At 49.3% G+C, this 16891-nt stretch overlaps 1 protein-coding gene across 1 annotated transcript; it reads left to right on the plus strand.

Moving 5' to 3' along the window:
* Positions 1–1132: 1132 nt before the first annotated feature.
* gdpd3b (glycerophosphodiester phosphodiesterase domain containing 3b) lies at positions 1133–16111 on the plus strand. The gene is made up of 10 exons (XM_063063042.1): positions 1133–1418; positions 1684–1726; positions 4950–5085; positions 5522–5567; positions 6021–6139; positions 9258–9347; positions 10370–10503; positions 11189–11248; positions 11999–12050; positions 12572–16111. Exons 1-10 carry the CDS (start codon positions 1283–1285, stop codon positions 12719–12721), a joined length of 966 nt encoding a protein of 321 aa, XP_062919112.1. The 5' UTR covers positions 1133–1282; the 3' UTR covers positions 12722–16111.
* Positions 16112–16891: the final 780 nt, after the last annotated feature.

Genomic DNA, 16891 nt, shown 5'->3' on the forward strand with positions numbered 1-16891 from the left:
CTGGGAGGAAGAACTACATATCCTCAGTAACAAAAAGGCTCGGCAGAGGATGTACTTCCTACAGCAGTAGGTAAAACTCCATCTTCCCCAGAATGTACCAGTGTAATTCTTCACTGCCATCACAGAGAGTATCCTCACGTCAGCCATTACCTTCGCCTTTGGTTCAACACCCTCTCACAGCACACAGAAACTACAGAGAGTCAGCAGGTCAGCAGAAAAGATCATTGTCCGCAGTCCACCATCATGGCCGGCCCAGTGTGTGTGTGTGTCCAGGACAAAGGGGGCAGGAAAATCCTTGCAGGCACTTCCCACCCACACAGCAAACTTCCCTTTCCAAAAGCTCCCTTCTGGAAAGTGCTATAGGGTTAAATAAATATCAAAATCTTTCCACCATTTTAAAAACTCCTTCCTCCAGGCAACTAATCTGAACAACCATTCCAGTTAGCCCCACCTCCATTATCTATTACCCGGCACTGCACTGCCTCTCAAAGTGTTAAACCACTTTTTAGAATGCTTGGGTTGTACTGTAAACACAGGCTGCTGTTTATGCATATTTTATTCCATACCTGTAACCTCCAACTTTATTTTGATGTAGTTATTTATTCTTTATACCTCTTTTGTTGCAAGATGCACCAACAAACCACAGCAAATTCCTAAAGCATGCAGTGGTATATAGAAAATGTTTGATTCTTGTTAAAAGCATATTAGCAAGGTAACCCCCCTCCTTCACTCTCTCCTCTCTTCCCTTCTCATTCTCTCTCTCTCTCTGTCTCTTCCTCACTTCCTCACTCACTCTACATCTCTCTCCTCTCTCTGCCTCCTTCCTCTCTCTCTACCTGTCTGTCTCTTTCTTTATCCCCTCTCTCCCTCTATTCCCTCTCCCTGTCTGTCTCTCTCTTTAACTCTGCTCTGTCTTTCTCTCCCCCTCTCTCTCTCTATCCCTTCTCTCCCCCCTCTCTCTTTAACCCCTCTCCCTCTGTCCCCTCAGTCACTACGCAGAGAGCAGGGAGAGAACGGTGCCATGGGAACCTAGAGTTTGGCTCTGCAGAGACCTGGACAGCCTGTCCTTTCATTTGCTGACAACAGGTACAGAGTCCACACTGACCCACCCAGTCACACCCCACCTCCTCCAACCCCCGCCTAAGGGAGCCAAGCTGAGCCAGCAGTAGGCTGGAATGTGCCTGGACAGGCTCGAATGAGACCGGGACAGAACTGATCTGACAAGGGGGCAGAGGTTGGTGCTGGAGTAGTGAGAGGGAACCCGGGCAGGAAGAGCGGTACGATGTTTCCACTGCTGCTAGCTTTCATCGCTCTGGCTGGATACACACTGGCCTCCGCCTGGTTTCTCCGACACCCATGGGTGCTCCACAGGAGGAAGAGACTGGCGTTCCAAGCCCGGCACATCTCCCACCGCGGAGGTCAGTGAGGGACGGCAGGCAGGGGGAAAGGAAAAGAGAGTGGGGGTAGAGGAGGGAAGGGGATTTGAGAGGGGAGAGGGTAAGGAGGGATAGGATAGAGGAAAGGGAGGAAGATGGGTGGGGGGAGGAGAGGGAGGACTCCTGCTCCCCGGTTGGATCTGCCTCTCCATGGGGTTGCTCCCATGTTGGAGAGGGAAGGATGTGTGTGTGGGTGGGGGAGTTCACGGTGACATTTTGTGTCTGATTTACCCTGCTAAACCAACAGGAGCTGGAGAGCGGATCGAGAACACGATGGAAGCCTTCCAACAGTGAGTGTCCTTCCCCCCTCATCGTCTCCCTCTCCTTCCATATCCCACTCTGCCTTCTCGCCCTCTCTGAAGCACAGTATGATCCCACAGTGCTGTGCAATTGGCTCTGCCTGTGTCCGTGCCACCTGCCACCTTGGGCCGTGAGCGCACAGCGCCATCCTACCATGTGTTCTCATTGGCTCCTGGTCTCAGGCAGCCCGTACAAGATACAATCCCACAGATCGGCTCTCCCTATGGGCTACGGGCTGTGCAGAGAGGCAACCCACTCCCTGCGCTAGCTGGCTTCCCACACCGAGCTTTATCCCCATGGGCAGCAGATGCACAGTGCAATCCCAGGAACTGCCCTGATTGGCCCTCCCCTGTCTCTGTCTCCCTGAGGTAAGACCGTCAGATACAGGAGCAGAATTAGGCCATTCAAGCCCATCGAGTTGCTCTTTTTGTCTTTTCCAATCTTTTTATTGATATCAAAATGTTAAACACAACATAATATTAATACAAAGCTATTGTGATTACATTATTAATAATTAGCATGTAAAAATATAAACTCAGTTAACGCATGGATATTAACCTCCCAAAGTCGTGCAAATTACAAATACAAATATAATATAAGTTAAAAAATGTTAAAAATAGCATAGAAAAAGAAAAAAAAAACAAAATACCCCCCCCAAAAAAACTAAACTAAACAATACTAAACAACTAAACTAATAAAATTAAAAGACCTAGGCTGTTATGTTACGTCAAATAGGACCATTAGTGTCATTAACCCTGCTGCTCTCTCCATATATTAAAAAGAAATAGAGTGGGTTTGGAAAATGTCAAATTATATCATACAGAAGTGTTGAATAAATGGCCTCCAAGTCTTTTCAAATTTAATAGAAGGGTCATAAATAACACTTCTATTTTTTTTCCAAATTTAAACACAACATAGTTTGAGAGAACCAATGAAATGTGGTGGAAGGATTAATCTCTTTCCAATTCAGCAAAATGGATCTTCTGGCCATTAATGTAAGAAATGCAATCATCCGATGAGCTGAACAGGTCAGATGAATTGGTTCTATCATTGGTAAACCAAAAATAGCAGTGATTGGGTGAGGTTGTAAATCAATACTCAAAACAGTTGAAATAATATCAAAGATATCTTTCCAATATTTTTTTCAAAAAAGGACATGACCAAAACATATGAGTTAAAGAAGCTATCTCAGAGTGATATCTGTCACATACAGGATTTATATGAGAATAATAACGAGCTAATTTATCCTTAGACATATGGGCCCTATGTACTACTTTAAACAGTATCAACACGTGTTTAGCACATATAGAGGATGAATTAACTAATTGAAGAATTTGATCCCATTTTTCAATAAAGTAAGCTTAAGTTCTGTTTCCCAATCATTCTTAATTTTATTAGAGAAATTTGGATGTATTTTCATAATTATATTATAAATAGTTGCTATTACACCTTTCTGAAAAGGATTTAAATCTAAATTTTTTCCAAAATATCCATTGGATATACAAGGTAGATTCAGAAAGGTAGGAACAACAGTATTTTAAAAGTTTCTAATCTCTAAATATTTAAAGAGATGGGATCTAGGCAAATTATATTTATTAGATAATTGTTCGAAGGACATGAAACAGTTATCCCTAAAATAGATCACAAAATCGTAATACACCTTTGCTTTTCCAAACCAAATAGGCTCGATCCATGATAGAGGGTTGAAAAAAAATTTGATAAAATAGGGCTTGCTAGAATAAATTGATTCAGCCCAAAAGATTTTCGAAATTGAAACCATATCCGTAAAGTATATTTAACTATTGGATTATCCATTTGTTTATGCAATTTAGAAAGAGCAAAGGGAAGCAAAGTCCCTGAAATAGAACCCAGTGAAAACCCTTGTACAGACTTACATTCAAGATTGACCCAATGTGGACTTGAAGTTATGTCCAAGTCCCATGTCCAAAAATTTTAAATATCAAATATTAATTGCCCAATAGTAAAATCTAAAGTTTGGCAGTGCCAGACCACCCTCCTTTTTAGACTTCTGTAGATATCTTTTACCTAACCTAGGATTTTTATTCTGCCATATATATGAAGAAATTTTAGAATCAACATTATCAAAAAAGGATTTCACAATAAAAATTGGCACTGCTTGAAATAAATATAAGAATTTAGGTAAAACCACCGAGTTTGTCTACCCTTCCATTATGGCTGATTTATTAGCCCTCTCGACCAATTTACCATCCCATCCTGAATGCTGAGCAACCAAACCTTCTTGACCAATCTCCCACGCAAGACCTTGTCAAAGGCCTTGCTGAAGTCCATGTAGAAACATCAGCTGCCTTTCACTTTCCCTTTCATTCACTTTTCCGGATTCCCAAGAACCTCCCCAGGTCTCTGGACTCTGACTAGTGCCTTCTAAAGCCTCAGTGTTACATCCTTGATTTTATATTCTAGTCCTCTCAAAATTAATGCTAAACACTACATTTACCTTCCTCACCACAGACTCAACCTGCAAATTAACCTTTAGGGAATCCTGCACAAGCACTCCCAAATCGTTTTGCACCTCAGATTTTTGAATTCTCTCCCCATTTAAGAAAAATAGTCTTTGCCTTTATTCCTTCTACCAAAATGCACGACCTTACTCTTCCAAACACTGTATTCCATCTGCCACTTCTTTGCCCATTCGCCTAATCTGTCCAAGTCCTTCTGTAGTCTCTCAACTTCCTCAAAACTACCTGTCCCTCCACCTATCTTCATATTGTCTGAAAACTTGACCACCAACCTATCAATTCCATCATCCAAATCATTAACATACAATGTAAAAAGAATCGGTCCCAACACAGACCCTGTGGAACACCACTAGCCACCAGCAGCCAGTCAGAAAGAGCTCACTTTTATCCCACTCTTTGCCCCCTGCCAATCAGCCACTGCTTTATCCTGCTAGAATCTTTCCTGTAATACCACGGCCTTTTAGCTTGTTAAGCAGCCTCATGTGTGACAGCTTGTCAGAGGTCTTCTGAAAATCCATTTACACAACATCGACCAATTCTCCTTTGTCTATCCTGCTTATTATTTCTTCAAAGAATTCCAACAGATTTGTCAGAAAAGATTTTCCCTTGAGGAAACTATGCTGACTATGGCCTACTTTACCATGTGCCTCCAAGGTGGAAGCGCAGTATGATTCCACAATCCTCTCTGACTGGCTATCTCCGCACCCCCTCCCAGTGCTGCCGAGTGTGGGACAGACATGCTGGAGTTGGATTGCTGCCTTACTCGGGACGGGGAGGTGGTTGTGTCCCATGACACCACCCTCGAGAGGCAGGCCGGCCTCGAGATCAGAATCCGGGATGTCGACTACAAGGTCAGTCTCTCGATGAGGGGTGGGGGAGGGAGACGGAGGGATAGGGTGGGGGAGAGACCCTCTAGGTATAAGGGGAAACCCTCGGATGGGGGTGAGACCCCTGGGTAGAAGGAGGGACCCTCAGTGAGGTAGGAGACCATCGCTGAGGGCAAGTGACTATCAAGGAGGAGTAGAATTCTTGGTGATAGAGGAGGGACCCTTGGTGATAAGACCATAAGGTATAAGTGCAGAATTAGGCCATTTGGCCCATCAAGTCTGCTCTGCCATTTCATCATGGCAGATCCAATTTTCCTCTCAGCCCCAATCTCCTGCCTTCTGAGGAGTGAGGGAGGGAGCCATTCAGTGAGGGAGGAGGGACCCTCCATGATGGAGGGAGGGCCTCAGGGAGGGGAGGGACCTTGGAGTGTTGGCCCTCACTACTCCTCTCCTCCCCCAGGATCTGCCCCCCTACCAGGAGCGGTTGGAAGTTACTTTCTACTCAGGTGAGTCTGTGGGATGGGGGAAACATCTCTGAGGGTCGAGGTTCACAGTGCTGGGGAGTGGCGGAACCAGGGGTCACAGGGGCGGTAGGTGTCAGATTTGAGCTCGAAGGGCCGTTGGGGTTAGGGAGGTATGTGGAGAGAGGAGGTCAGGTGTAACAGGGATCTGGGTCCAGGGTTGTCATGACAGTCAAGGGTCGTGGGGTCACGGTCATCAAGATTCATGGGAGTCAAAGGTCCGGAGGAGTTCCAGGGTCTTAGGGACTCAGGGGTCACAGTAAGTCAGGCTCAAGGCAGTTCTGGGGATGTAAAAGGTCACAGAGGTAAGGGCTCTTGGGGTCGTCGAGGTCAAAAGGTCAGATGTCATGGTGCATCCAGATTGGTTCAGGTGGTGGGTCAGGGGTCACCGGGGTCAGGAGTGTTTATGTCAAGTCACCTGCGCTGTCTCCACCTCAGGACAACTCAGCACAGGGACAGATCGACAGATCCCACGGTTGGAGGAGGTTTTCCAGAACTTTCCAACACTCCCGATCAATGTCGAGATAAAAGAGAATGACCCACAGCTGATCCGCAAGGTGAGCTGGCCTGACCCCTCACCCTTCACCCTTCACCAGGGTCAGAAAGCACTTTGACCCAACCAGTCTGTGCTGAGCCAGTCCCATTTGCCTACGACTCTCCTGTATCCCTCTGCGTGTAGTTTGAGCAAAGTGCAGGCTCTTTGGCCTACACTGTTTGACTGAAATTTTAACCCACATAGCCCTCCACTTTTCTCTCATCCATCAGCCTTCCTAAAAGTTTCTTAAATGCCTCTACCACCACCCTGGCAAGGTGTTCCACACACCCATCACTCTCTCTGCAAAAACCTACCTCAGATGTCCCACCCCCCACCCCCCCATACTTTCCTCTGATCGTCTTAGAAACAAAGAAACATAGAAAATAGTTGCAGGGGTAGGCCACTCTCTGTGTGAAGAAGTTTTTCCTCATCTCGGTCCTAAAAGGCTTCCCCTTTATCCTTAAACTGTGACCCCTCGTTCTGGACTTCCCCAACATCGGGAACAATCTTCCTGCATCTAGCCTGTCCAATCCCTTTAGGATTTTATACGTTTCAATCAGATCCCCCCTCAGTCTTCTAAATTCCAACGAGTACAAGCCCAGTTCATCCAGTCTTTCTTCATATGAAAGTCCTGCCATCCCAGGAATCAATCTGGTGAACCTTCTTTGTACTCCCTCTATGGCAAAGATGTCTTTCCTCAGATTAGGGGACCAAAACTGCACACAATTCTCCAGGTGTGGTCTCACCAAGGCCTTGTACAACTGCAGTAGTACCTCCCTGCTCCTGTACTCGAATCCTCTCGCTATAAATGCCAGCATACCATTCACCTTTTTCACCACCTGCTGTACCTGCATGCCCATTTTCAATGACTGGTGTATAATGATACCCAGGTCTCGTTGCACCTGCCCTTGAAATGATGCCCCCTTCTATTCACCATTTCCACCCTGGGAAAAAAGTATCTGACTGTCCACTCGATCTCTGCCTCTTAACAAGTCACCTCTCATCCTCCTTCACTTCAAAAAGAAAAGCTCAAACTTGCTCAAGCTTTCCTCATCAGACATGTTCTCTAATCCAGGCAGCATCCTGGTAAATCTCCTCTGCACCCACTCTAAATCTTCCTTGTCCTTCCTATAATGAGGCAACCAGAACTAAACACAATATTTAAAATGTGGTCCAATTTCCCATTCTCATTCCGATATGTCTCTCCATGGTCTCCCCTACTGTTGTGATGAGGCCACACTCATCTGAGAAGCCTCCAACCTGATGGCATGAACATTGATTTCTCAAACTTCTGCGTATGGCCCACCCCCCTTCACCATTCTCCTCTCTCACCTCATCTCCCGCTGGTGCTCCCCCCACTTCTCTTTCTTCCACGGCCTTCTGGTCTCTCCTATCAGATCCCCCTTCTCCAGCCCTTTATCTCTTTCACCAATCAACTTCCCAGCTCTTTACTTCACCCCCCCCCAGTTTCACCTGTCACCTTCCACCTTGTACTTCTTCCTCCCTCCCCACCTCTGTCTCTGACTTCTCCCCTTCCTTTCCAGTCCAAATGAAGGGTCTCGGCTCGAAATGTTAATGGTTTTCTCATTTCCATAGATGCTACCTGACCTGCTGAGTTCCTCCAGTATGTTGTGTGTGTTACTCTGGATTTCCAGCAACTCATGTTCAGCTAACTAAGCTCATCTCTTTTCCAAACACAATGTCCATATCCCACCATTTTCCTCACATTCACATGCTGATCTAAACATCTCTTAAAGTCCCTAATGTTTCTGCCTGTACCACCACCCCAGGCACCCACCACTCTCTGGGTAAAAAAACTTGCCTCTCACATCTCCTTTGAACCTCCACTCCCTCTCACCTTAACTCCACGTCCGCTGGCTTTAGACATTTCAACCCTGGGAAAATGACACTGTCTGTCCACTCTATCTGTGCCTCTTAATCTTATAAACCTCTACCAGATCCCCCCTCAGCCTCTGCTACCCCAGAGAAAACAACTCAACTTTGTCCAATATCTCCTTCCAGCTCAGGCCCTCTAATCCAGGCAGCTTCCTGGTGAGCTTCTTCTGCCCTCTCTCCAAAGCCCCCACGCCCTCTCCGAAGCTCCCCTACCCTCTCCAAAGCCCCCACGCCCTCTCCGAAGCTCCCCTACCCTCTCCAAAGCCCCCACGCCCTCTCCGAAGCTCCCCTACCCTCTCCAAAGCCCCCACACCCTCTCCAAAGCCCCCCTAACCTCTCCAAAGCCCCCACATCCTCTCCAAAGCCCCCACACCCTCTCCAAATCCCCCACACCCTCTCCAAAGCCCCCACACCCTCTCCAAATCCCCCATACCCTCTCCAAAGCCCCCACACCCTCTCCAAAGTCCCCCTACCCTCTCCAAAGCCCCCCTACCCTCTCCAAAGCCCCACACCCTCACTGTAATCAACCAGTCATTAAGCTATACTACACAATCTACAGCCTGAGGGAACCTCAATTGTCTGACAGTTTTCAACTGTCAGTCTCCCTCTTCCCTCTCTCCCCTCACTCCCTCCCCTCCCCTCTCTCTCTCTCTCCACCCTCCCCCCTCTCTTGCCCCCTCCCCATCTCTCGCACCCCCCTCCTCTCCCAAGGACCTACCTTCCTCCACTTGAAATATACCCAGTGACTTGTCCTCCACAGCTGTCTGTGGCAATGAACTTAACAGATTCACTGTCCTCTGGCTAAAGAAAATCCTCCTCATCTCTTTTCTAAATGGACATTCTTCCACTCTTCTGTTCTGAGATTGTGCCGTCTGCTCCTCGACTCCCTCACTGTAGGAAACACCCTCTTCACATCCACTCTATCAAAGCCTTTCAATATTCGAAAGGTTTCAGTGAGATCCCCCCTCATTCTTTTAAACTCCAGCAGGTACAAGCCCGGAGTCATCAAACACTCCTCATATGTTAACCCTTTAATTCCTGGGACAGCTGCATGACCCTCCTCTGTTCCATCTCCAGTACCAGCACACCCTTTCTTTGGATAAAAGGCCCCGAGCTGCTCACAATGCCCCGTGTGCTCTGACCAATGCCTTATAAAGCCTCAGTTTTGATCTCACCCTCACCTGCCAGTCTAGTTTTGTTTCTCTGAGAATGCCGGTGTCTCGTGCTCTCTCTCTCGGCCTCAGGTGTCGGAGCTGGTGAAGAGGTACAAGCGGGAACAGATCACAGTGTGGGCCACTGAGAGCGATGACATCATGCGGCAGTGTCACAGGGAGGTGAGGCATTTAACCTTCTCAGAGAAAGGGCAACACAGGTAGATGAAAGGTTTCTGGACCAGGTAGATTGTCAGGTTCAGAGTTCATATTTTACAGAGAATAGCAGGTAAGCCTGACTGTTTTGTAAGACCATAAGAGACAGGAGCAGATTTTTGTACCTTCTGTCTGATGGCAAGTGGAGAACAGAGACAATGAAAAGGTCAAAGTCAGGTTTAATGTCTGACCCCGGGTGTAATGTCTGATCTCCAGATTTAACACCCGACCCTGGGGTTTAACGCCCGACCCTGGGGTTTAATGCCCGACACCAGGGTTTAACGTCCAACCCGGGTTTAACGTCTGATCCCTGGGGATTAACACCCGATACCCGGGGTTTAACGTCTGATCCCTGGGGATTAACACCCAATCCTTGTGGTTTAACCTCCGACCCTGGGTTTAACCTCCGACCCTGGGTTTAACATCCGATCCCTGGGTTTAACATCCGATCCCCGGGTTTAACATCCGATCCTCGGGTTTAACGTCCGATCCCCGGGTTTAACGTCCGATCCCCGGGTTTAACATCCGATCCTCGGGTTTAACATCCGATCCCCGGGTTTAACGTCCGATCCCCGGGTTTAACATCCGATCCTCGGGTTTAACATCCGATCCCCGGGTTTAACGTCCAACCCGGTTTAAAGCCTGACCCTGGGTTTGATTTTCAATCCCGAGTTTAACATGAGCACAGTGAAGAACTGACCTTCAACAACATCACAGGCACAGAGAATCAGAGACATAACATTCACAAGAAAACATCAATTCAACATGAATTATCTGAAACTTTTACATGGAAAAACACAATGAAAACAACAAGTGTGAATGTCGTCAGAGTGGGAACAGGGTTGCTGTGAGGAGGGAGCAGGGATGTGTTGAGCAAGGAGTTATTTGGGAGGGGGTAGGGACAGAAAGGGGGAGGTGATATTGAGGAGGGAGGGAGGGTTGTTGAGTATGGAGGAGTGTTGGGAAGATACTGACCCTCTCTCCCCCAGAACGCGTTGATGCCGTGGTCATTCACCATGCACCGGGTGCTCTGCCTCCTGCTGGCCTACTGTACCGGGATCCTCCCATTCCTGCCCCTCGGTGAGACCTGTCTCGAGTGCCCCATGTCATCCATCGTTGGCAGGTAACATCCCCCTTCCCTTCTGTCCTACTCCTCTCTCTCCCCTTCCCTCAAACCCCTCGTCTCCTTCATCTCTCCTCCTCCTCACCCTCTCCTCATCTCCCTCACATCACCCTCCCCTCTTCTCCCCACCCTGCTGTCTCTCCCTCCCCACCAACTCCTCCCTACCCTGCTCCCTGCCCTCCCCTCCCCACCCTCTCCCTCCCCTCCCCTCCAACTCCTCCCCACCCTCTCTCTCCCCTCCTCTCTGCACCCTCTCCCTCCCTTCCCCACCCTCTCCCTCCCCTCCCACTCCTCCCCACCCTCTCTCTCCCCTCCCCTCTGCACCCTCTCCCTCCCCTCCCCTCCCTGCTCCCTGCCCTCCCCTCCCCTCCCTCCCCTACTCCCTCCCCTCCCCACACTCTCCCTCCCCTCCCCTCCAACTCCTCCCCACCCTCTCTCTCCCCTCCCCTCCGCACCCTCTCCCTCCCCTCCCCTCCCTGCTGTCTCTCCCTCTCCCTCCCTTCCCCTCCCTGCTCCCTCCCCTCCAACTCCTCCCGAACCTCTTGCTCCCTCCTCTCCCTTATCCCCCCCGATCCTCTCCTCACTCCCCACCATTCCTTTCCATCCCTGCCCTCTCCCTCACATTATTCTCCCCCCATCCCCTAGCTGAGGCCCCTCACCTCACTCGTTCTCCCTCCTCCCTCAGGTACTACATGCCCAGGACCGGGCCCCTCAGCTTCCCTCTGCTCCCTCAGATCCTCGACTGGTGAGTGGGGGGGAGGGCAGCGTGGGAGGGAAAGAATGGACGCAGAGAATGAGGGAGGCGGGAGGGACGGTCGAGGGGAGTGTAGAAGGAGGGAGGTGTGGGGGAGATGGAAGGGGTGTGTCTGAGGGAGGGACAGAGGGATTGGGCTGTGGGGGAGGGAGGGGGTAGGGACGCAGGGGGATTGAGAGAGTGAGAGTAGAGGGGGAGGAGGGTGAGGGGGTAGAGGAGGTGGGAGGAGCTGATGAGGGCTACAGGATGGTGGGGAGGGGAAATCTCTCACGTCCCCATCGTCATCACGACGGCTGCGCTCAGGAATGATGCATCCACCCACCCAACCCCCTAAGGAAAGGGGAGCGGAGCAGGAGAGATCCTCAAAGAGTTGCAAGGGTGGAGGACAGGAGGGAACGAGGCAGCATCAGGCAGAGTGGAGTGTCCCAGGACAGGAAGCCGGAGGCTGGAGGAGAATCTGCAGGGAAGGTGGGAGAGGGAAAAGAGAGAGGGGGGTGAGGTGCAGGGTGTCGAGAGTGAGAGGGAGGGAGGGAAGCAAATGAGAGGTGGTGAGATTGAAGACATGATTTGAACTACAACCGAGTAACTCTCACCCCACCTGCCCCTGCTTCCCCTCCCCCCCTCTCCCTCTTGCACATTCGCTCCATCCATCTTCCTCCCCACTGCACATTACTGCATCTCCCGCTCCGCTTTCCCTCCGCACCCCGCTCTTTCTCCTCTGCCCCCTCTCCCTCTCGGCAGGTTACTGACCCGAAGGAGCCTCATTAAACACCTGGTGGAAAGAGGGATTCAGGTAATGGGACGTGGGAGATGTTCACATACTGTGGTAGGCAGAAAACGTCCCCACTCTGTACGCGGTGTGGGCATCGAGAGCCCCCTGGGGTAGGCACCTCCCCTCAAACACACGCTGTCAGTGGTGGGGAGAGTCGAGGGACGGTGGGACCTCAGTGTACGAGGGTAGGGGACACAGTGTGAACGGTGGGGAGTGTCGAGGGACGGTGGGACCTCGGTGTACGAGGGTAGGGGACACAGTGTGAACGGTGGGGAGAGTCGAGGGATGGTGGGACCTTGGTGTACGAGGGTAGGGGACACAGTGTGAACGGTGGGGAGTGTCAAGGGACGGTGGGACCTCGGTGTACGAGGGTAGGGGACACAGTGTGAACGGTGGGGAGAGTCGAGGGACGGTGGGACCTCGGTGTACGAGGGTAGGGGACACACACTCAGAGGTGGGTGTGCTCCAGGGTCCGGAATAATACACATGCAATTTCCTCTCCTTCCCTCGCTCTCACCCCCCGACCCTCCACCCCGGATCAGGTTTACTTCTGGACACTCAACGAGGAATCAGACTATCGAAGGGCATTCCTTATTGGAGCCACTGGAGTGATGACGGATTTTCCCAGCAAACTCCGGACATTTCTGGACCAGAACCCTGACCTCGGTCCCCGTCAGGAAAATTCTGGATGAGTTCTGTTCCCCCCTCATCCATTCAGAGTCTCAGGCTGGACCCCTCACCTAGTGGTGTGTGGATAGAATAAGGCATGTTTTCCCTCCGTTCCCAACCTCCCTCCCCTCCCCTCCATTCCCAACTTCCCCTCCCCTCCATTCCCAACCTCCCTCCCCTCTGTTCCCAACTTCCCTCCCCTCCCCTCCATTCCCAACCTCCCTCTCCTCCCCTCCATTCCCAACTTCCCCTCCCCTCCGTTCCCAACCTCCCTCCCCTCTGTTCCCAACTTCCCTCCCCTCCCCTCCATTACCAACCTCCCTCCCCTCTGTTCCCAACTTCCCTCCTCTCCCCTCCATTCCCAACCTCCCTCCCCTCCCCTCCATTCCCAACCTCCCTCCCCTCCGTTCCCAACTTCCCTCCTCTCCCCTCCATTCCCAACCTCCCTCCCCTCCCCTCCATTCCCAACTTCCCCTCCCCTACCTCTCCCTCCTCCCCTGTCACTGACCCTTTGCCCACCTCTGCCCCCTTCCACCCTCTCCCCCTCCTCTCCACACTCAGCCCACTTCCCTCCTCCATTCTCCCCACTCCCTCTGCTTCTGTCACCACTTCCCCTTGTCCTACGTGCTTAGTAAAGTTCAGCGGCCTATCCTTGTGTTGTGTACAATCATTTATTTCCCCAAAGCACTGGGGTCATGGAGATGAGAGGGGACGGGGAGGGCTTTGATGATTGTCGATCACTCAAACACAGACCTTGAATTGAACAGTACAGGCCCTTCACTGCACAAGGTGCTGCTTATCCTTTAAACTACTCTAAAATCATCCCTCCATTTTTCCATCATCCATCTTAGAGTCTTTTAATTGTCCCTAAGTATTTGCCTCTATCACCACCCCTGGGAGTGCATTCCACACACTCTGTGTTAAAAAAACCACCTATATCAGACATCCCACCTCTCCCGGAAGTTCCGGGAGTCTCCCGCATATTAATAGCAGCTCCCTGACGCCTGCAAATTATATACAATATCCCAGAAATGAGAGGGAGAGCGGGAGCAAGAGTGAGCATCCTGATTGGTCTACTTAGCACAAAGAGAGACCAATCAGTCTTCTCTGTGGGCGGCCTTTACAGTTGACCTCTCTCTCCATCAGTTCAGTTTCGTGTCCTGCACCGCCATGGCAGAGTGTTTCAAAAAAAGAAAATATAAAGCGTACATCACCCCAGACTACCCTAAAGTGTACCCCTGCCTAATAGGGGTCAAAAATAATGACAGTGTTGCTCGCTGCACTGTTTGCAACAGTGACTTTTCTATTGCCCTTGGTGGGTTAAGACTGTAACAGACATGTTGAGGTGAGTTTAACAGGTGTCATTCGTTCATTAGCATAGCTAACGTTATTTAAACTAGCTGCCTAGCTGCTAAGGAGCTACTCTACTGATGTCCTACGTGATGAGGCCAAACTCCCTGGAGACGTGCTTAAAGTTGTAATAGAATTAAAAATGACTCCATGATAATATATAAGTACATACTGTATTTTAATGTCACATTTTCTGCAAATACCCAGTTTACAGATTACAGATTGGTTTACAGATTAGACAAAATCACTGAACAAAGTATTACATAAGACAATATAATAAGGATACACCTTGTGCTTTTATTTCTTTTAGGGACCACAACATATTAGGGAGGCTAATTGCAGGGAAGACTGCTCAAGTATTTCACAGTCCTTTTCAGCAGAGCCACATCACAGTACAAGGAAAGTTTGCAAAAGAAATAGAAAAGCTGTTTGCATTAGAAACATAGAAAATAGGTGCAGGAGTAGGCCATTCGGCCCTTCGAGCCTGCACCGCCATTTATTATGATCATGGCTGATCATCCAACTCAGAACCCCACCCCAGCCTTCCCTCCATACCCCCTGACCCCTGTAGCCACAAGGGCCATATCTAACTCCCTCTTAAATATAGCCAATGAACTGGCCTCAACTGTTTCCTGTGGCAGAGAATTCCACAGATTCACCACTCTCTGTGTGAAGAAGTTTTTCCTAATCTCGGTCCTAAAAGGCTTCCCCTTTATTCTCAATCTGTGACCCCTCGTTCTGGACTTCCCCAACATTGGGAACAATCTTCCTGCATCTAGCCTGTCCAATCCCTTTAGGATTTTATACGTTTCAATCAGATCCCCCCCTCAATCTTCTAAATTCCAACGAGTACAAGCCTAGTCAATCCAGTCTTTCGTCATATGAAAGTCCTGCCATCCCAGGAATCAATCTGCTGAACCTTCTTTGTACTCCCTCTATGGCAAGAATGTCTTTCCTCAGATTAGGGGACCAAAACTGCACACAATACTCCAGGTGTGCTCTCACCAAGGCCTTGTACAACTGCAGTAGTACCTCCCTGCTCCTGTACTCGAATCCTCTCGCTATAAATGCCAGCATACCATTCGCCTTTTTCACCGCCTGCTGTACCTGCATGCCCACTTTCAATGACTGGTGTATAATGACACCCAGGTCTCGTTGCACCTCCCCTTTTCCTAATCAGCCACCATCTAGTTAATAATCTGTTTTCCTGTTTTTGCCACCAAAGTGGATAATCTCACATTTATCTACATTAAATTGCATCTGCCATGAATTTGCCCACTCACCCAACCTATTCAAGTCACCCTGTATCCTCTTAGCATCGTCCTCACAGCTAACACTGCCGCCCAGCTTTGTGTCATCCGCAAACTTGGAGATGCTGCATTTAATTCCCTCATCTAAATCATTAATATATATTGTAAACAACTGGGGTCCCAGCACTGAGCCTTGCGGTACCCCACTAGTCACTGCCTGCCATTCTGAAAAGGTCCCATTTATTCCCACTCTTGGCTTCCTGTCTGCCAACTAATTCTCTATCCACATCAATACCTTACTCCCAATACCGTGTGCTTTAAGTTTGCACACTAATCTCCTGTGTGGGACCTTGTCAAAAGCCTTTTGAAAATCCAAATATACCACATCCACTGGTTCTCCCCTATCCACTCTACTAGTTACATCCTCAAAAAATTCTATGAAATTCGTCAGACATGATTTTCCTTTCACAAATCCATGCTGACTTTGTCTGATGATTTCACCCCTTTCCAAATGTGCTGTTATCACATCTTTGATAATTGACTCCAGCAGTTTCCCCACCACCGATGTTAGGCTAACCGGTCTATAATTCCCCGGTTTCTCTCTCCCTCCTTTTTTAAAAAGTGGGGTTACATTAGCCACCCTCCAATCCTCAGGAACTAGTCCAGAATTAGTATTGAGATTGTCAACAAAATACTCAACAAGGAATATATATATTGGTGTGTGTGTGTGTGTGTAAATAGTTTAAATATGTGTCAAATAAATTGTTGTGTTCTTTCATAATCAAATGTCTCGTATACATGCGCCCTTGGAGGTCGACCGGGGGCGGGTGGGGGAATATGAGGTTGTGGGAGGCAGGGGTGCTACCTCCCCGAAATGAGTTTTTGCAGGGTGGGATGTCTGCCATATCCAATCACTTTAAAAGTATGCCCCTTGTGTTAACCTTTTCTAGCCTGGGTAAAAGCCAGTGGTTGTTCTGTCTTTCAATATCTCTATGGACGTGGACCCCGAAATTCCTCTGTTCCTCCACACTAACAATCCAACCATTAAACCAATATTCTGTGTTCAGGCTTCCTGGGAATATGGGCCAAAGGCGAGTAAAAGGGGCCGTTCAGATAGGAATATGTGTCAGTATATACAAATAGGGCCGAAAGGCCTGCTTCTGTCCCGGGCAGCACTGAAGGAAGGAAAGAAATGTAGTTATTCGTGCTCATTTCAGTCTTGTAGGGGCTGCTGCCCGCAACAAAGATGGTGGGGCCAACATGATTTCCCCATTCTCCCAGGGCAGAGCTGCCCGCGAGAAATATGGAACGTGATCTGCCAACAACGAATATGGCGCCGCCAGCTCAGTTGAACATCGACTTCTCTAACTTCCGCTAAGGCCCCACCTCCCCCTCGTACCCCATCTGTTATTTATTTTTATGCACACATTCTTTCTCTCACTCTCCTTTTTTCTCCCTCTGTCCCTCTGAATATACCCCGTGCCCATCCTCTGGGTTTCCCCCCTCCCCCCCCGTCTTTCTCCCTGGGCCTCCTGTCCCATGATCCTCTCGTATCCCCTTTGCCAATCACCTGTCCAGCTCTCGGCTCTATCC

Source organism: Mobula hypostoma, chromosome 11, assembly GCF_963921235.1.
Source record: "Mobula hypostoma chromosome 11, sMobHyp1.1, whole genome shotgun sequence".
Lineage (NCBI taxonomy): Eukaryota > Metazoa > Chordata > Chondrichthyes > Myliobatiformes > Myliobatidae > Mobula > Mobula hypostoma.